Source organism: Ovis canadensis, chromosome 2, assembly GCF_042477335.2.
Source record: "Ovis canadensis isolate MfBH-ARS-UI-01 breed Bighorn chromosome 2, ARS-UI_OviCan_v2, whole genome shotgun sequence".
Taxonomy (NCBI): Eukaryota; Metazoa; Chordata; class Mammalia; order Artiodactyla; family Bovidae; genus Ovis; species Ovis canadensis.
Genome location: NC_091246.1, coordinates 218900661 through 218922992, shown reverse-complemented (window position 1 = coordinate 218922992; position 22332 = coordinate 218900661). Strand labels below are relative to the sequence as shown.

The following is a 22332-nucleotide window of genomic DNA, read 5'->3' as shown; positions in this document are numbered from 1 at the left end:
TTAATATTCTGTACTGGTCTATATGAGAAAAGAATATAGAAAAAGAATAGATATATGTGTATGTATAACTGATTCACTTTGCTGTATACCTGAAACTAACACAACATTGTAAATCAACGATAGTCCAATAAAATTTTAAGAAAATGAATAAAATAAAATTGGCCCTGAGTGACAGAGCTTATAAATGACAGGGAAAAATATTTTAAGTAAAAGGCAAGGGAAAATAATACATACTGTGCTGTTCCATTTATACTGGCAAAGAGCTTCCCTGGTGACTCAGATGGTAAAGAATCTGCCTGCAATGTGGGAGACCTGGTTTTGATCCCTGGGTCAGGAGAATCCTCTGGAGAAGGGAATGGCACATCCAGTATTCTTGCCTAGAGAATTCCATGGACATAGGAGTCTGGTGAGCTTAAGTCCATGGGGGTCACAAAGAGTCAGACACGACTGAGTGACTAAAACACACACACACACACACACACACACACACACACACACACGTCACATACGGGCAAAACCAATATGTGGTGACAGACAGAACAGTGGATTTGGGAATGCTTGATTGAGAAGGAGCCAGCATGCATGACTTTCTGGAGGAACAGAAATATTCTTTATTTTTGTCTGGGTGGTGACTGCATGGAGACAGATACAGAAACACCAAACACACGTATATTTTAAAAACATTGAACTTAAGATTTGTGCCTTTGACCATGATTTAGTGACTCAAACAAAAAAAATGTATAATAATTTAAAGCTTTATGCAAACCAATCTTACTTCATAACTATTCCTCTCTCCGTTTTTCCATGATACCTGTTATTTCAGGTTTTGAAACCTCTGCTTTGCAAAATGATAACTAGTCCTATTCAATTATTCTTTTATAATTGTCTTTGGATTAAAACTGTACTTAAAGGAAATAGTCATTGTAGACTTATCTGTGGCTTTTGTAAGTCTTCTAGAATCTGATTATTTGCACTCATATTTTATGATTTCTTTATTTTGTAATTTATTATTTATTATTTTTGGCATCAATTTAATGTTATAGACATTTTAGCAGAGACACTCAGGCCCCCAATCCATGCATTTGTTATTTTTTTACTAGCCTTATATAGCCTCTTAAAATGGTGATGCTTGTGATTGTATTATAATCATTCTACAAGATTAAATCATTCTGCTTTCTTTTGCTTGATTTTTTATTGCAAGTCTTAGCTTGCCAGCAACAAACATATATAGCAATATTATTTTTTATTATCATCAAGAAAAAGCATACTTTTCTGAAAAACTCTAAAGAAATAGTGAAGAAATCACACATTGTGAGAAGTTATTAAAACTATATAAACTAATACTGTAGGTGAGATATTTGAAAGTGACCTTGTAGTATATCCCAGGCTTATGGTATTAAAGCCTGTAAATAAGAGGGACAAATTATTTTCAGACACTAATATGACTATCCCCCTTATTGGTAATGAAAGCAATGAACTCTACTGATTTGTTTCGCTGAAGCAGTTACATTTTCTGGAAACTTGGAACAGTTACTTAAGAAGATCATTGTCTGTAATGAAGGCTTTCCAGTGGATAGGGGAATAAAAATGTTTGATATTTATGCCATGGGGTATTCTGTTTTAATAAGAAGAAGATAGCAAATTTTTCATTCTTTCTCTTTATATACCTTTGATTATGTTCATCTCTCTTTTATTAGGTAGATATGATGGCTCAGCTGGTAAAGAATCTGCCTGCAATGCAAGAGACCTGGGTTTGATCCCTGAGTTGGGAAGATCCCCTGGAGAAGGGAATGGCTCTTGGGTCCAGTATTCTGGCCTGGAGAATTCCATGGACAGAGGAGCCTGATGGGCTACAGTCCATGGGGTCACAAAGAGTTGAACATGATAGCGACTTTCACTTTCACTGTTCATTCACTAATATGAATTTTTTTATTCAACTTCTCAAAGCCGTACTTTTCTGTTTATTGTTATAATTTTGGTATAGTTTTAATGCATTTTTCTAAAATATTATGAAATGCCATTTCCAAAACATTGAGTCAGACCCCCCTACAGGAAATTAAAAAGTTAGGAGGGTAACATCTGGTACATTAATCACTCAGTTGTTTACTAATAACCTCAAAAAGAAATCAGTTTTACCCCAGTGATTTGTAAATGTTTCACACATAGGAATATCTGTTTTCAGGTAAATGGAAATAAACCTCTTGCCTTAAAAATTACACTTCAAAAATAGTATGCTAGAGACTAAACTTTATTAATCATTGGGGAGGTACATATTAAAATGATACCACATTCCACGAACCAGAATGGCTACAAAAAATTTTAAAAAACACAGGTTGACAAGGTTAAAAAGCAAGTAGACCTCTCATGCTCTACCAATGGGAATATAAATTGGCCAAAACACTTTGGACAATTGTCACTGAGGCCCAGGAATTTCACTTCTATGTGTGTCTACAACATAAACGTGTACATATTGTCACGAAAAGGCATAGCCTAGGATGTTCTAGTAGCACCAGAAGTAATAGTTCAAATGTGGAAAATACACGACCTAGATGTCCATGTAGAGTTAGATAAACAAAACATGCAACACCATAGAACAATGCAAATGAACAGTACGGGTGAATTTCACAAGCATGATGTTGAGCAAAAGGGAGCCAGACAAGAAGAATGCATGTAATATTATTCCATTTATGTATAAAGTACAAAAATACATGAAAGTGATCTTGCTCAAAGTTAGGATAGAGGTTTCAATAGGGAGTGAAAGCATGAGGAAGGCTTCTGTTGTGCTGGAATGTTCTGGTTTTTGATCTGAGTACTGGGTACATGTGTGTTCAGTTTGAAAAAATATTTTGCATATGAAAGATGCACATCTTTGTATGTATGTGTGTGTGATTGTTAAGCCCTTCAGCTGTGTCCAGCTCTGCGAAGCTGTGGACTGTGGCCTGCCAGGCTCCCCTATCTATGGGATTTTCTAGGCATGAGTACTGGAGTGGGTTTCCATGCCCTCCTCCAGAAGATCTTCCTGACCCAGGGACCGAAGCCACGTCTCTTATGTCTCCTGCATTGGCAGGTGTGTTCTTTACCACTTGCGCAACCTGGGAAGCCCTTCTGTATGTATATTGTACTTCAATAGAAATTTGGGGAAAAAATTTTGCACTGTTCAAGCCACAGGATTTAGGTTTTGTACGTATGTACAAAATGCCAAGAGATTTCTTCTGAGTCAGTGGCAGAGACTGCTTATTGTGTCCCAAGTCCATTATAACTGTCTAACTGTTAAACAGTATTTAGCTTTAGCTAGTAATATGACTGTTCAGTATAAAAACTGTAGTTCCTTATGTTTCATGGCCAGCTGTGGCTCCATGACTGAATTCAAACCAACAAGACAAAAATATAACTGTCTTGTGGCAGTCTGCAAAGATCCTCATTAAGAGACCATATAATCAATAAACAGCTGTTTGAATAATTACTAAATATAAACTGTAATGTAATCCATAATTGTGTGGCAGAGCCTATGAGTACAATATTCCCATTATAGTGCTGAACAAACTGATTCTCACAAATGTATACAAGGTCAAATATCTAGTAAACAAAGAACTAGATTTTGAAGTTAGTTTTATCCAACTAACTAGATTGAGTATTATTGTTTTATACTCAAAGCCCTAATAGAGAAATATTAATCTATCTCTGTACCTACCTACGTACCTACCTATATCTATCATCTTTATACCTTTCCATCTACCTATAATATTCAATATATTATAACTGTGACATATAAGATGAATTTGTGGAGAGGTTGGATTAGGAGCAAAATGTTGAATCTTCTATGAGATAATAGAGTCTAAAATAAGAAGTAGCAGGGAATATAAAAGTAATAGGATAAATTAAAATAAACATTATGAGGATTTTATTTAGGGTGTCATGACAGATTAAATATTGACATGAAAAATTAATTATAAATCTCAAGTTTTGAGTTTTACAGCTTGTTACTTTGATTATAATGGAAATATGGAAATACCGGGGAAGTATAAGTTTGGGAGAAATCATTACAAAAAATATTAAACATGTTGACAACATACATAGAATTATAGAATAAAATGAGAGAACAATTTGAGAAGGAGATTCTATGTTTGGAATATAAGGCCAATTACAATACAAAATTTATTTTAAAACTTTCCAGAGACTAGGAATGTCTAAGTGGATTACTACCTCCTTAATGAATAGAAATAATTGATATATTAAGATCAAAAAATTTTATTTATATTGTATATAGATAGTGAAAATATCATCTAGTGCATAAGGAGAAGATATCACTACTGTGTTATTATTTAAGCAACTAACAACTTCTTATAAATGTTAGTCATGTTCTGAAGATATCAGTATTATTATAATCTTCAAAAGTATTTGAATTTCTAGTATGTGCTTGACACTTTGGTACCAGGGCCCCAGAAAGATGTATGTTGTGGTTCTTATCCTCCAGAGACCTATATTATGCTAAAGAAAAGTACACAAAAGAACAAAGAAGGTGAAGTAGCATTTGCTTTGTTAGATGAGTTATCCAGATAATCAGTGTCATAAGAGTTAGAGACACTTCTCTAAAAACTAAATGGTCACGGTAGACTTCTCAGCAGGGCTAGGACTCAAGCTAAAAAATATTGATTGGATTTAAGCTAAAACATTGGATCCTGAAATGTGTATTAATACATTGGAACATTGTAGGGAGAATTACTGAGCTCTGTTCAATTGAAATAAAGATTATTTTTGCTCTAATTTTTTATCTTAAGCTGACTTGTAGTGAATGTTCTAATCACTTCTTCTTGAAATTGCCTTGCTCTGTTCAAAAAAACTGCCCACTGTTTCTTCCGAACGTTTGGTATCTGCATCATGAGCTTTTGACTCTGATCATCGAGCTGAAATATAGAAGGTTACATCACTCATTTACATTATCACCCTCTCCCCACTCCCAATACAAATGTGACATTTCAATTTTGCACACTTCAACTCTCCTTAAATCATCTGTATAAAAACTTCAAAGCTTGATTGATGATGAATGAGCCATTGTCTCCTCAAGCACCCGGTTCTCATTAGCCTTTAGAGTCTCAGCTTATTAATAATGAACCTTGAGGGCTGACCCAGTGGGGTAGCAGCAATTCATTGTGCTCCTAGCTGAAAGGTCTGGGTTTGGGAAAGATACAGAAATCTCTGGACCAGGTCCATTCCAGAGATGATGTATTAAGTATCACAGGTGGATGATGTGAGCTATATTACTTTTGTATCATTATCTGCCAACAGACTTTCATGGCTTAAGGTGATGACAGTGAAAAAGATACATTGCTTTATGTCTGAGGAAATCCAGTAACTGCTTCCTGTAGCTTCATCTTGAAGATGGACTTTTTCCACTTTGGGTTTTGACTTCTTCATTATGACCTTTGGCTTGGATAGGCAATGAAAGTCTGATATATGCATTATTCAGAGGTTCTCAATTAGACAAGTGCAATCTTTATTTTTATTATCATTTTAATTCTAAGATTGACTTGTAAATGCACCCATGCAAAAAAAGACATTTAGATATACAATCAAGGATTGAGGTTTAGTATTTCATCCTTGCTTGTGTTTGATAGCTTTGTGAGTAAAAGGAAATGTGTACTATTGATACCAATCATATAGACCAAAGTGGAATATGGCTAACTGCACTTAAAGTTATAATCTTTACTTTCTAAAAAGAGAAAGACATTCAATCTTGTTTATGAATTGTGGCTGATGAGGTCAAAGCAATTTTGTCAACTTCTTAAACTGAGGAAGGTCATATTAATCTGTATTTTCAGCAGGGATGCTACATCACAATTAGGCTGTTCCATACAGGGCAGGAGAACAAATGCCAGGATTCAGTATTTTATCACATTTTCTTTTGAGAGAATATATTTGCAAAATGTCAATGATTCTGCTAATGGTCACTCATCCCCCAAGTTCAGTATAATAACTAGCATTTGAAAAGAAATGAAAAGTACAAAAGAACTTATTTAAATAACACAAACATTCCCTTCTTCATTAGACTCAAGCAAATGAGAATTGAGGGAACTAAATGGTCAAATGTACAATCTTTATGGAATGGAATGCTGAGACAAAAGTATTTTATGCCTTCTCTAGGATGTCATATTGTCACTTTACACCTTTATAAAAAGTGATTGATGTAACAGTGTGAGGTAAATTTATGCTGCTGCTGCTAAGTCGTTTCAGTCATGTCCAATTCTGTGCGACTCCATAGATAGCAACCCACCAGGCTCCTCTGTCCCTGGGATTCCCCAGGCAAGAATACTGGAGTGGGTTGCCATTTCCTTCTGCGATAGATGAAAGTGAAAACTGAAAGTGAAGTCGCTCAGCCGTGTCCGACCCTCAGCGACCCCATGGACTGCAGCCCACCAGGCTCCTCTCTCTATGGAAGTTTCCAAGCAAGAGTATTGGAGTGGGTTGCTATTTCCTTTTGGATGAATTGTTTGAATCTCCTTGCAGTCCAAGGGACTCTCACGAGTCAGAGTCTAACACCGCAGTTCAAAAGCATCAATTCTTTGGCGCTCAGCTTTCTTTATAGTCCGACTCTCACATCCATACATGACCATTGGAAAAACCATAGCCTTGACTAGATGGACTTCTGTTGGCAAAGTAAGGTATCTGCTTTTTAATATGCTGTCTAGGTTGGTCAAAACTTTCCTTCCAAGGAGTAAGTGTCTTTTAATTTCATGGCTGCAGTCACCATCTGCACTGATTTTAGAGCCCCCCAAAATAAAGTCTGACAGTGTTTCCACTGTTTGCCCATCTATTTCCCATGAAGTGATGGGACCGGATGCCATGATCTTAGTTTCCTGAATGTTGAGCTTTAAGCCAACTTTTCACTCTCCTCTTTCACTTTCATCAAGAGGTTCTTTAGTTCCTCTCCGCTTTCTGCCATCAGGGTGTTGTCAACTGCATATCTGAGGTGATTGATATTTCTCCTGGCAATCTTGATTCCAGCTTGTGGTTCTTCCAGTCCAGCGTTTCTCATGATGTACTCTGCATAGAAGTTAAATAAGCAGGGTGACAATATACAGCCCAGATGTACTCCTTTTCCTATTTGAGCCAGTCTGTTGTTCCATGTCCAGTTCTAACTGTTGTTTCCTGACCTGCATACGGATTTCTTAAGAGGCAGGTCAGGTGGTCTGGTATTCCCATCTCTTTCAGAATTTTCCACAGTTTGTTGTGATACACACAGTTAAAGGCTTTGGCATAGTCAATAAAGCAGATATAGATGTTTTTCTGGAACTCTCTTGCTTTTTCGATGATCCATCAGATGTTGGCAATTTGATCTCTGGTTCCTCTGCCTTTCCTAAAATCAGGTTGAACATCTGGAAGTTCACAGTTCATGTATTGTTGAAGCCTGGCTTGGAGAGTTTTGAGCATGACACTGCTAGCATGTGAGATGAATGCAATTGTGCAGTAGTTTGACCATTCTTTGACATTGCCTTTCTTTGGGATTGGAATGAAAACTGAGCTTTTCTAGTCCTGTGGCCACTGCTGAAGTGAAGTGAAGTCACTCAGTTGTGTCTGACTCTTTGCGACCCCCTGGACTGTAGCCCACCACGCTCCTCTGTCCATGGGATTTTCCAGGCAAGAGTACTAGAGTGGGTTGCCATTTCCTTCTCAGTTTTCCAAATTTGCTGGTATATTGAGTGCAGCACTTTCACAGCATCATCTTTCAGTATTTGAAATAGCTCAACTAGAATTCCATCACCTCTACTAGCTTTATTCATACGATGCTTCCTAAGGCCCACTTAACTTCACATTCCAGGCTGTCTGGCTCTAGGAGAGTTATCAAACCATTGTGATTATCTGGGTCATGAAGATTTTTTTTTGTATAGTTCTGTATTCTTGCCACCTCTTCTTAATATCTTCTGCTTCTGTTAAGTCCATATCATTTCTGTCTTTTATTATGCCCATCTTTGCATGAAATGTTCCCTTGCTATCTCTAATTTTCTTGAAGACATCTCTAGTCTTTCCCATTCTTGTTTTCCTCTATATCTTTGCACTGATCACTGAGGAAGGCTTTCTTATCTCTCCTTGCTATTCTTTGGAACTCTGCATTCAAATGGGTATAACTTTTCTGTTCTCCTAAAGAGTGCCTATTGAAAAAAGATAACTTCCATTCTTACTTTGATTTGGTCAGAATATAATTTAAAATTATGAGCTATACCAGAAATAAACTGCTCAATGTCGGTAACAAATGTCAGGGGAATTTTTTTCAGTTCAATTTAACAAATGTTCATTGATTAACTGTTGTTTCAAATTTGACATAATAGGTACAGCACTGAAAAATATCCCCTGCCTTCATGGAGTTTAGTCTCAATACTTCAGGTATAAATCATGTGCTATGTATGTTAAATTTAACACATTGGAGAGGAGTGCAGTTTACAATTTACTAAGTACCCAAAAAAGCTATTTTTTTTACTTGACTTGCACATATTAATCTAGTAGGAAGTGTTTGAGACACAAACATATTTAAGTGTTTAGTGGAGTTGTTTAAATAATGAAACTATACTTTTTTCATAGAAATTTGTATTTAATATATCTTATTGTATTTCAGTTCAGTTCAGTCGCTCAGTTGTGTCTGACTCTTTATGACCCCATGAACTACAGCACGCCAGGCCTCCCTGTCTATCACCAACTCCCTGAGCCTAGCCAAACTTGTGTCCATTGAGTTGGTGATGCCACACAACCATCTAATCCTCTGTCATCCCCTTCTCCTCCTGCCCTCAATTTTTCCCAGCCTCAGGGTCTTTTCAAATGAGTCAACTCTTCGCATCAGGTGGCCACAGTATTGGAGTTTCAGCTTCAACATCAGTCTTTTCAATGAACACCCAGGACTGATTTCGTTTAGGATGGACTGGTTGGATCTCCTAGCAGTCCAAGGGACTCTCAAGAGTCTTCTCCAACACCACAGTTCAAAAGCATCAATGGCATTTTTATACAAGACAGTTTTGTTCTGTGAACTTGCTGGAAATATTTTTATATAATATGATAAGACAATAGATAGCAGATGTTTTTCCTACTAATTGTTTCAGTGACCAAGAATCTATTTGTGTCTGTCTTTATTTACTCTGATGTATTTCCTGCAAGGAAAGTGACGTTAAATGGAATGAGATTAGTGCAACTTGAACTCATTTAGTTATTCAATATTTTTTGAATCCTTCCATACTTTCAGGCATCTTTGTTTGAATTTCATCTAAATCTGTGCCTCATTTGCCTAGATCCTTTGAAATTGTCTTGTTACATGATTTTAACATATAATTATTAATCACAATTTCATGCTGCTAGTGGAATAGAAACTCTTGGTACAACAAAGTTGACACAAGCTGTTAGCAAAGGTATAGCCAGACATTTTTCTGGTATCATCCTAGATAAATATCTTAACAAGATTTTCTCTTTTTCTAATCTTTGCCCCTTTTTCTAATCTAAACAGATAATTTTAGAAAAGCTTTTATGGTCAATAACTTTATGGCCTTTCCTAGTGGCTCAGACAGTAAAGTGTCTGCCTGCAATGCAGGAGACCCAGGTTCAATCCATAGGTGGGGAAGATCTCCTGGAGAAGGAAATGTCAACCCACTCCAGTATTCTTGCCTGGAAAATCCCATGGACATAGGAGCCTGGTAGGCTACAGTTATTGGGTCACAAACAGTCAGACAGGACTGAGCGACTTCACTTTCACTTTCTTTCATGGTCAATGAAGGTAGAGACATTAGCTATCCCTTTTGTCAGATTAATAATCTGTGTCTTTTAGCAACTTTCTTGCAGGTTAATACCTTTCCTAGAATTTTCTTAGTCCAGCAATAAATCTAACTGAATATATCTACACAGAACATATTAATTAATATTCTAACACTAACACTGTATAAAGTTATGAAATAAATATAAATGATATAATGAGTAAATGCAATTTGACATTATTTCCTGATGCATATTTAGGTAATCAAGTTTATCAAAATATAAGATGAAGGGTACACAAAAACTCTTCTATAAATTTCAATAAAATATACACTTTTTGATTGTGAAATTATGGCATTCAAAGGCAGATTATGGTCTAAGCCAAACATAAAGGAAAAAAAAAGACTATTTTCAGGGAAAATATACACATGCATGAATAAACTATCTATTTAAGTACTAAAATATTATAAATCCTGCTGACCAGAATTGCTAGCAGATGCTGAGTTTTTAATTCAGAATGATAAAAATATCATCCAGATTGATCATGATTATAGTCTCAATTTAAAATTTGAACATGTGAGATTATACTTGAATTTTTATTGCCTCTTTTTCAAATCCTTTTCCATGTATAAGTCAAGCTCTTGAACAGAGTATTTCTAAGAAATAAATGTCAACATTGGTAGGAGATTAATTTTGTTGAAGAAAGGGATTTGATGCAATTATTATTCAGCATAATATAATCTGATTCTTTTGAATATTTTTAGATAGGAAGTTGTAGATGGATGCTGTGTTCCTTCAGTATGAACTATTTAAATTAAAATGTGACTCCTGAAAAATATACTCTTTCTACAATGTTTGAGCTATTACATTTTCTATTCACATTTTTTTAAAGCAGAACTTTTCCAAATCTAGACTGAAAAATAACCTTTGTTTCCTGGATAGCAGTCAAAATCTCCTTTCTTTGTCACCTAATGAAGAATTATTCCTAGTGCAGAAGAGCATCACCTAATGTCTCATGAGAAAGCTATTAGTATGAAATCCTCACATTTCTTAGATAGAAGCTTAATGCCAAACATTAATGCAGAAATCCATTTTCACAATCTTTCTTACCTCTTACATCTCCCTTCTTGCTTTGATGAAGATTGTATGGTTAGGTCATGAAAAATAATGAACTGGGTTGTAGAAGTAGAAAGATGATCTAATTTCTTTGTTTCTTTTTTTTTTTTCCCCCTCCCATTTGAGAAAATGGATCCAATAGTCAGTGATAGAATTAATAATGGAAATGGGATTGATTTTAAATGTGGAAAGTCCTACAATGTCAAAATTAATCTGGAGGATTCTATACATGCTATATAGTAATGCACTTTATATGTGACCTCCAATCTTACTTCCACAAGTACTTTTTTTTTATGATGTTACATGTTCCTTTCATTCTTTTATGCTCCTTTTTCATTTAAGGGGACTCGGCTTCCCTCATAGCTCAGTTGGTAAAGAATCCACCTGCAGTGCAGGAGACAATTCAATTGCAGGAGACGGTTCAATTCCTGGTCAGGAAGATCCCCTGGAGAAAGGATAGGCTACCCTCTTCAGTATTCTTGGGCTTCTCTGTGGCTCAGCTGCTAAAAAATCCACCTGCAATGTGAGAGACCTGGGTTGGGAAAATGCCCTGGAGAAGGGAAAGGCTACCTACTCCAGTATTCTGCCCTGGAGAATTCCATGGACTGTATAGTCCATGGTGTCTCAAAGAGTCAGACACGTCTAAGTGACTTTCATTTCACTCAGACAGTCTTCACTTCCTTTAAAGGTTTTGCTTGGAATACTGCACAGGAGAGGGCTTCCCTGATGGCTCAGGAGATAAATTATCCACCTTCAGTACAGGAGACACAAGAGACAAGGGTTCGATCCCTAGGTCAGGAAGCTCCCCTGGAGAAGGAAGCGGCAACTCACTCCAGTATTCTTGCTTGAAAAATCCCATGGACAGGGGACCCTGGTCACTGGGTCACAAAGGGTCCAACACAATTGAGAGACTAAGCACTCACTGCACAGGAGACATGATTTTCTTAAGGCCAGTAGAGGAGACAGAGTTGGTTGATGTCCTGATATCCCATCCCTCACCTTCCTTGCTAACACCCCTGCACATTTTAGGTTTTGTTTGCATAACAATATGTCCACCTTAAGAATTTCTCGCTCAGCCTAGGATATTGTTCTGGCCAATAAAATGCAGATTAATCCTTGGGTAAACATCCCGTTTCAAATCAAAAGCCACCTGTTCATTCTTTTGTCTTCATCTTGCCTTGAATTCAAACGTCTTTAGATGCAGCAGTCATCTTATGCCTGGAATGAACAAAGCCAACATACATAGTAGGTGGTGGGTACTGCAGAATAGCTAAACTAATATTCACAACTGCCTCTGCTAAGTTTCTTATCATATGAAAAAAAAATAATCACTTATCTATATAAATCACTGTTAATTGAATTTTGGTTTTTTGTATCTGACTGCTTTATGGACTGTTATATGATTTCTCTTGTTTTTGTATTAGACAGGAAGAAAAAATGTAGTATATATTGAGTAGGAAGATGCTATATGTATTTCTAATCAATTTCTCAAAATGATAAGAATAGTATTTTCTACCTTTTTGTCTGGATAATGTAAAGCTATCTGTACAAGAATCTATGTATATAATCAGCCACTGTTCAGAGGGAACAAGTTAGCTGATTAAGGCCAGTGTCATAAAATAAGAATCAAGTAAACATTGGTTTTGGTGCATTGTATCACAGTCATGCCCTGTTGCAATGAACCGGAGAATATCTATGATATCTTGCTTTGTGTTGTTCTTAAAGAATAATTGGCAGTTCTATTGACTGAATTTGAGATGAATAAAGAATACTTTTGTGATTAAAGCATTACATTTACCTTCCATTTTGTGCTGATTACTTACCTAACTGACTCCAGTCAATGTCACATTGACTGAAACAATATTTTTAAGGGAAATTTGGCAATATGCAGAAAGCCTTAAAAATATTCACAATCTGTGAATGTTATTTATAGGGAAAAATAATTTAAAGAGCTAATCAGAGATAACAAGTTAAATTACCAACAAGGAGTGATTGGTTAAATAAATATTAAGTTACACCCTGGAGTATCATATTCTCCTTAGAAATAACACAGAATAATATTTAATTGCCTTTGATTATTAACCATTTAGTATTAACAAAATTATCAGGTTATGAAATATATACACAATATTATTCCAATTTGAGAGGAAATAAAACAGAAATGAGACTGATAGAATCTGTTCCAAACAGTGAAGAGTGTTTCTCTCTGAGTGTTTGAATTATGAGTTTTAATTTTTCTTTGTATTGTTCAATGTTTTCAAATTTCTGCAATCTATATGACTCAGGAAAAAGGTATTTTATAAGAAATCTTGACTATTAACAAAGTAACTAATTTAACCCTGAAGATAGCTTAAGAGTAAATTAGTTTGATTGACTACCTTTCATCATCAAAAAAGTTGACAGCAAATCTATGTTTGTTTGTTTTAATACAGAAATCCTAAATGGCGGCGTCTATGTAGACCAGAACAAATTTCTCTGTTATACAGACACTATTCATTGGCAAGATATTGTTCGGAATCCATGGCCTTCCAACCTGACCCTGGTGTCAACAAATGGTAGCTCGGGATGTGAGTAGCATTATCCTTTTTAATGTCTCAAAAGATTCTTCTACCTATTGTTTTCACAAAAATGGCTTATGTGTATCATGTCATAACTAATATTTGAATTTTGACTGCATCCCATTCTATATAACAGAACAAGCTTAAGAGCAATATTGCATAGGAACCTAAAATGTCAGGTCCATGAATCAAGGCAAATTGGAAGTGGTCAAACAGGAGATGGCAAGAGTGAATGTCGACATTCTAGGTAGGAATCAGCGAACTAACATGGACTGGAATGGGTGAATTTAACTCAGATGACCATTATATCTACTACTGAGGACAGATGAATCCCTTAGAAGAAATGGAGTAGCCATCATAGTCAACGAAAGAGTCCGAATTGCAGTACTTGGATGCAATCTCAAAAATGACAGAATGATCTCTGTTCGTTTCCAAGGCAAACCATTCATTATCACAGTAATCCAAGTCTATGCCCCAACCAGTAACGCTGAAGAAGCTGAAGTTAAATGGTTCTATTAAGATCTACAAGACCTTTTAGAACTAACACCCCAAAAAGATGTCCTTTTCTTTACAGGACACTGGAATGCAAAAGTAAGAAGTAAAGAAACACCGGGAGTAACAGGCAAATTTGGCCTTGGAATACGGAATAAAACAGGGCAAATACTAATAGAATTTGCAAAGAAAATGTGCCGGTCTTAGCAAATACCCTCTTCCAACAATACAAGACGACTCTACACATGGACATCACCAGATGGTCAACACCAAAATCAGATCAGTTATATTTTTTTACAGCCAAAGATGGAGAAGCTCAATACAGTCAACAAAAACAAGACCAGGAGCTGACTGTGGCTCAGATCATAAACTCCTTATTACCAAATTCAGACTTAAATTGAAAAAAGTAGGGAAAACCCCTAGACCATTCAGGTATGACCTAAATCAAATCCCTTATGATTATACAGTGGAAGTGAGAAATAGACTTAAGGGCCTAGATCTGATAGATAGAGTGCCTGATGAACTATGGACGGAGGATCGTGACATTGTACAGGAGACAGGAATCAAGACCATGCCCATGGAAAAGAAATGCAAAAAAGCAAAATGGCTGTCTGGGGAGGCCTTACAAATAGCTGTGAAAAGAAGAGAAGCAAAAAACAAAGGAGAAAAGGAAAGATATAAGCATCTGAATGCAGAGTTCCAAAGAATAGCAAGAAAAGATAAGAAAGCCTTCTTCAGTGATCAATGCAAAGAAATAGAGGAAAAGAACAGAATGGGAAAGACTAGAGATCTCTTCAAGAAAATTATGGATACCAAGGGAACAGTTCATGCAAAGATGGGCTCAATAAAGGACAGAAATGGTATGGACCTAACAGAAGCAGAAGATATAAAGAAGAGGTGGCAAGAACACAGAACTGTACAGAAGAACTGTACAAAAAAAGATGTTGAAGACCAAGATAATCACAACGGTGTGATCACTCACCTAGAGCCAGACATCCTGGATTGTGAAGTCAAGTGGGCCTTAGAAAGCATCACTACGAACAAAGCTAGTGGAGGTGATGGAAATCCAGTTGAGCTATTTCAAATCCTAAAAGATGATGCTATGAAACTGCTGTACTCAATATGCCAGCAAATTTGGAAAACTCAGCAGTGGCCACAGGACTGGAAAAGGTCAGTTTTCATTCTAATTCCAAAGAAAGGCAATGCCAAAGAATGCTCAAACTAATGCACAGTTTCACTCGTCTCACACGCTGGTAAAGTAATGCTCAAAATTCTCCAAGCCAGGCTTCAGCAATACGTGAACCGAGAAATTCCAGATGTTCAAGCTGGTTTTAGAAAAGGCAGAGGAACCAGAGATCAAATTGCCAACATGCACTGGATCATCAAAAAAAAACAAGAGAGTTCCAGAAAAACATCTATTTCTGCCTTATTGACTATACCAAAGCCTTTGACTGTGTGGATCACAGTAAACTGGAAAATTCTGAAAGAGATGGGAATACCAGACCACCTGACCTGCATCTTGAGAAATCTGTATGCAGGTCAGGAAGCAACAGTTAGAACTGAACATGGAACAACAGACTGGTTCCAAATAGGAAAAGGGGTACATCAAGGCTGTATATTGTCATCCTGCTTATTTAACTTCTATGCAGAGTACATCATGAGAAATGCTGGGCTGGAAGAAGCGCAAGCTGGAATCAAGATTGGCGGGAGAAATATCAATAACCTCAGATATGCAGATGACACCACCCTTATGGCAGAGAGTGAAGAGGAACTAAAAAGCCTCTTGATGAAAGTGAAAAAAGAGGAGAGGGAAAAAGTTGGTTTAAAGCTCAACATTCAGAAAACGAAGATCATGGCATCCGGTCCCATCACTTCATGGGAAATAGATGGGGAAACAGTGGAAACAGTGTCAGACTTTCTTTTGGGGGGCTCCCAAATCAGTGCAGATGGTGATTACAGCCATAAGATTAAAAGACATTACTCCTTGGAAGAAAAGTTATGACCAACCTAGATAGCATATTCAAAAGCAGAGACATTACTTTGCCAACAAAGTTCTGTCTAGTCAAGGCTATGTTTTTTCCAATGGTCATGTATGGATGTGAGAGTTGGACTGTGAAGAAAGCTGAGCACCAAAGAACTGATGCTTTTGAACTGAGATGTTGGAGAAGACTCTTGAGAGTCCCTTGGACTGCAAGGAGATCCAACCAGTCCATTCTGAAGGAGATGAGCGCTGGGATTTCTTTGGAAGGAATGATGCTAAAGCTGAAACTCCAGTACTTTGGCCACCTCATGCAAAGAGTTGACTCATTGGAAAAGACTCTGATGCTGGGAGGGATTGGGGGCAGGAGGAGAAGGGGACAACAGAGGATGAGATGGCTGGATGGCATCACTGACTCGATGGATGTTGAGTCTGAGTGAACTCTGGGAGTTGGTGATGGACAGGGAGGCCTCGCATGCTGCATTCATGGGGTCGCAAAGAGTTGGACATGACTGAACGATTGAACTGAACTGAACTGAAGCTCTTTTTAGACTCATACTCCTCCTTTACAAATTCTCATTTTCTTCACTGAATCCCTTTTGCTCAATCTCAATCATGTTACCATATTTCTAAGGGCTAAGCCTGTAGCCTTTTGTCTATAAACTAAGGCTGGTGTAGAACTGCTGCTTCAACTCTTTGTGACTGTTATATCACTGAGAAAATGGTAATAGGACAAAAATGTACTTTCCTAGTTAGTGTAATTTTTAGTTAAAAAATAGAAACCCGTGAACATTTTAGAATCTCTAAGCCTTCGTTTACCCACAAAACCTGCATGGTAATACCTTATGACAATTCTAAACACTATAAAAAGAGTGGAGAAATATAGATTTCATGCAGAAGAATTTCATTACATTCTGATTTTAGTCATTAGCCTAACAAACCAAATGATTTCCCATTCTTAAAGTGTTTAGTGTGTCTATCACAGATAATTTATTAGATTCAGAGTATTTAATATGATTAAATGACAAGCAAGTAATATTTGAGCTATCATTAAAACCTTTGGAAATTATTCTGCCAGGATTCTGTTTCACTTTCATAAAGCAGACTATATTGTCCCCACATTTATTATTACTGGCAGTTGTATGAGAGCAGAATCTTTATCAAGTGTTAACTTGAATTTTGTATCTCTCATCTATTATTATATGTATGTCATATGAAATCATAAGTATTTTCACACAGTTCAATAATTATTTGCAATAGTACTAATTGTGTTATAACACTTTTGTAGGAAATCAAACTGTAAGGGACAATTAAATTTCTTGATGATCCTAATAATATAACAGGGAAATATGAGTATATTTGATCTAAACTGACAGCTGTGTTTCTAATAAATGGCTAAAATTTTTAGAAAAAAACTAAAGTAACATAATTTGCTTGTCACCTTTGAGCAGAAATTTATATATTATCTTTGTTCAATAGTGTTCAAGTTGCATACCTTGTAAAATTACATGTGAATGGAAATTAAATCTGTTTATACTAACAAAGCAAGTGATGGCTTCGGTTTTCAGTCTGCCCATATTATAGTATGATTTATATGAAAGGGAAAAATCATAATGTTTGGATAAGAGGAAAGGCCTACTGAATTTGAGCTTTTTAGGTACTGGCCTCTAATGCATGAGTAAGATCAAACAAGGATGAAGCCCAAGACAGAAGGAAAAGGTATTGTCATCACCAGCCTTATAGGATGTAGAGCAGTAAGGTCTGAGGGATTTTCAGCACTTTCATAGACAGCATCTCTTTTTGTTATTCTTTTGAGGGAAAATTTTAATATTGCTGCCTATAACCAAGCAACATTAGCTGTGTTTGCTTTTGAGTGCAAATAATTGCTGGTATAAAACTGTAAATACAGAGTAGATTCACAACAATGATTCTTTACAGATTAACCACAAATTGCTTAATGACATCGGAGAAGGCAATGGCACCCCACTCCAGTACTCTTGCCTGGAAAATCCCATGGATGGAGGAGCCAGGTGGGCTGCAGTCCGTGGGGTCCCTAAGAGTTGGACACGACTAAGCAACTTCACTTTCAGTTTTCACTTTCATGCATTGGAGAAGGAAATGGCAACCCACTCCAACGTTCTTGCCTGGAGAATCCCAGGGATCGAGAAGCCTAGTGGGCTGCCATCTGTGCAGTCACACAGAGTCAGACATGACTGGAGTGACTTAGTAGCAGCAGCAGCAGCAGCTTTATGACATTACTTTTTACATAATGTTCTATTTTCTAACACGGTATACATAGTATATGACACCATAGCTGATAGTAATCAATAGCTGGTCTAAGTCAAGTGGGCCTATGGAAGGATCACTACAAACAAAGCTAGTGGAGGTGATGGAATTCCAGTTGAGCTTTTTCAAATCCTAAAAGATGATGCTGTGAAAATGTTGCACTCAGTATGCCAGCAAATTTGGAAAACTCAGCAGTGGCCACAGGACTGGAAAAGGTCAGTTTTCATTCCAATCCCAAAGAAAGGCAATGCCAAAGAATGTTCAAACTACCACACACCTGTGCACATCTCACATGCTAGCAAAGTAATGCTCAAAATTCTCCAAGCCAGACTTCAACTATACGTGAACCGTGAACTTCCAGATGTTCAAGCTGTTTATAGAAAAGGCAGAGGAACAAGAGATCAAATTACCAAAATCCGTTGGATCATTGAAAAGGAAGAGAGTTCCAGAAAAACATCTCTTTCTGCTTTATTGACTGTACCAAAGCCTTTGACGCTGTGCATCACAACAAACTGTGGAAAATTGTTTAAGAGATTGGAATACCAGACCACCTGACCTGCCTTCTGAGAAATTTATATGCAGATCAAGAAGCAACAGTTAGAACTGGACATGGAACAACACACTGGTTTCAAATGGGGAAAGGAGTATGTTAAGGCTGTATGTTGTCACCATGTTTATTTAACTTATATGAAGAATATATCATGTGACACGCTGGGCTGGAAGAAGCACAAGCAGGAATCAATACTGCTGGGGGAAATATCAAAAACCTCAAATAAGCAGATGACACCAGTTTTATGACCGAAAGTGAAAAAGAACTAAAGAGCCTTAAAGTTAAGAAGAACTAAAGAGCCTCCTGATGAAAGTGAAAGAGGAGAGTGAAAATTTTGGCTTAAAACTCAACATTCACAAAACTACGATTATGGCATCTGGTCCCATCACTCAATGGCAAATAGATGGGGAAACAATGGAAGCAGTGACAGACCTTATTTTTTTAGGCTCCAAAATCACTGCAGATGGTGACTGCAGCCATGGAATTAAAAGACATTTTCGCCTTGGAAGAAAAGCTATGACTAACCTAGACAACTGGAGAAGGTGATGGCACCCCACTCCAGTACTCTTGCCTTGAAAATCCAATGGGCGGAGGAGCCCAGTAGGCTGCAGTCCACTGGGTCGTGAAGAGTCGGACACGACTGAGCAACTTCACTTTCACTTTTCACTTTCATGCATTGGAGAAGGAAATGGCAACTCACTCCAGTGTTCTTGCCTGGAGAATCCCAGGGACGGGGAGCCTGGTGGGCTGCCGTCTATGGGGTCGCACAGAGTCGGACACGACCGAAGCGACTCAGCAGCAGCAGCAGCAACCTAGACAACATATTAAAAAGCAGAGACATTACCTAACCAAAAAAGGTCTGTCTAGTCAAAGCTATATAGATGTAAGAGTTGGACTATAAAGAAAGTTGAGCACCAAAGAACTGATGCTTTTGAACTGTGGTGTTGGAGAAGACTCTTGAGAGTCCCTTGGACTGCAAGGAAATCCAACCAGTCAATCCTGGAGAAAATCAATCCTGAGTATTCATTGGAAGGACTGATGCTGAAGCCGAAGCCCCAGTACTTTGGCCACCTGATGTGAAGAACTGACTCATTGGAAAAGACCCTGATGCTGCAAAAGTGTCAAGGTGGGAGGAGAAGGGGACAACATAGGATGAGATAGTTGGAAGGCATCACTGACGTGATGGACATGAGTTTGAGTGAACTCCTGGAGTTGGTGATGGACAAGGAGGCCTGGCATGCTGCAGTATATGCGGTCGCAAAGAGTCGGACACGCTGAGAGACTGAACTGGACTGAACTTACTATGGCTTTATCCTGAGTCAGTCGCTTCATTTATCTTCTTGCCATGGTTGATTATTGGCAGTTCTTGTCGTGTTAAATTTAACTTCCACTTTGAGTCCCAGAACTACACACCACCAACCAATCAAATCACCCAAGTTCAGAATTTAGTTGATTTCACCTTATCTTTGTTTCTTGGCATTTATTTAATCACTAAATGATACTGAATTTGCCTGTTCCTTTATTATACATACTTTTAAGTTACCATTGCTCTAGTTCAGGATTTCATCTATTGCCTGAGTTATTGGAACAATCTCCAAATTCTTAATATTTTTTTGAGTCCATGACCTTGTAGCAGTCTGATGAAATCTATAGTCACTTTCTGATAATATTTAAATGAATAGGCACAAAATAAATATTTTATAATGTACATCAGTATGCATATTAATAAATTTATAAAGTATTACAATGAAAAAAATTATGTTAAAACACACCAGTCAGCATACTTAAATCTATGATATAGTAATATGCGTTTTAATTATATTACATAAAGTATTTGAACAGTGGAATTAATATTCAGTGTGGTTTGAAGTGGTGATTGGCATAAATATTATTTTAAAAAGGAAAGTCTCTTCAGCAGATGTGTTGACAGAACCAGATAGCCACAAGCACAAAATTGAAGTTAAATTTTTATCTTACACTATATATCAACATGAAATAAAGATCTAAATGTAAGACCCCAAACTAATGTAACACTTCTCCCATCAAGTTTGAAAACCTCCTAAATTCTATCCACAGAACTTTTAGGGGGTCCAAGGATCCTTGGTGAAGTGCCCCCGTATTTAGGTACTCTGCTTGCCTTTAGTCCTGACAACTCCACCGGACAAAATGCCCGCAAGGGCTCAGTTTAATGGAAATCTAATCATGACCTTGTCTAAAAACCATCACTGCAAGTGTTAGGCAGGGTCAAATCTGAACAAATTCAAAGGCTTGGACTTTTCAGCAGATTCCTACTTATTTTCTGCCTTTATGGAATGAGTTCTTTCAATTCTTTTGTCTGTATTGCTCTTCCATTTCTGTTTCCCAGACAAAATTTTGTTCATACATTCAGACACTTGTCAGTTGTTCTCTCTTCTAAGAAGTATTCTCTTCTACTGTCTAGATTAGGTAATGTTTTCTGTGTAACCCTATAACGACCAGTGCTGAATGCTGGCATGCTGCCTCACTCTAAAATAAAAAGTCCTTGTATAGAATGCCCACTTCATCATTTTTTCCTCTATTCTAGCATATAATAGATGGATAACAGATATGTACTGAATAAATAAATAAGTGAAATAGATCAGGTCATAAATAGGAAAATCAGATGGATTCAAATTATATTTTCTTCCATCCATCATTTATATTAAAGAGAATAGATCTGAAAAATAAATCATAGTCAACAGACAGGTGGCTTATACATTTCAGGTATTTTTCAGATGAGTATGCCAATATGCATCTATATGCTTAGTTTAATTTATATTTATATAATTATAAGTTACACTATTTCTATTAATTATATTTATGTTCTATTTCTATGTGTTATTATATTTATAACAATTGTAAGATAAAATATCTGTGTATGTTTCCTTTAGTGTTTAGAGACACTGATTTGTGTAATAATTATGAATATGTACAAATCACATTTTTGACAAAGAATTTAATAATATTTGATTACTAAATTATATTTTGCAAGATATTTCTTAATTATGCTTTTGGGTATGAGTACAATACTAATTCTTAAAGCAGAAAAGTACAATGTTTTCAAGAGCAACCGGGCCATTTATTGACATAATGTTTGTCTATAACTGAAACATTGAGGAAAAGGTTTGAACTGTCTGAAGTTTAATATTATTTAAAAATATGTTATTTCAGAATAATTATAACCAAATGGTATTTTTCAAAATACTTGAGAAATCTCAATCTAAACTTGAGCAGAATAAAGAAGAAATGAGTCTTCTTTCTCATACAGATCCCTAGCAAGACTGATAATATTCTAACATTATTGAATAGCTGTATCAATAGGTCATATTAAATAAACTACCCTTTTCAGTGAAAAAACCATATAGTGAATGATGTTTCACTTATTTGGAACTCTGTAATGACACTCAATAATGTCAAAATGCTGGAAATTAGTCACTCACTAAAAATTAAGCAAATGCCAGTAAATCAGGGTGTAAATATGAAAAAATAGATGACAGTATGTTCTAAGAAGATGTATAGTTAAGAGAATGGATTTATTAGCCAAACAGGTTTGCTTGAAATCTAAGTAGTTAGTTTGAAATCTAACTTGCCTCTTAATATTAATAGTT

General features: G+C 36.6%; 1 protein-coding gene across 2 annotated transcripts in view; it reads left to right on the top strand.

Annotated features, from left to right (window-relative positions):
* The window catches only part of ERBB4 (erb-b2 receptor tyrosine kinase 4), a 1302405-nt gene that overhangs the window by 875900 nt on the left and 404173 nt on the right, over positions 1-22332 (top strand). For both annotated transcript variants that reach the window (XM_069578247.1, XM_069578248.1), the window contains exon 4: positions 13275-13409. In XM_069578247.1, the coding sequence (XP_069434348.1) occupies positions 13275-13409 (135 nt within the window). The remainder of the gene's footprint in view (positions 1-13274; positions 13410-22332) is intronic.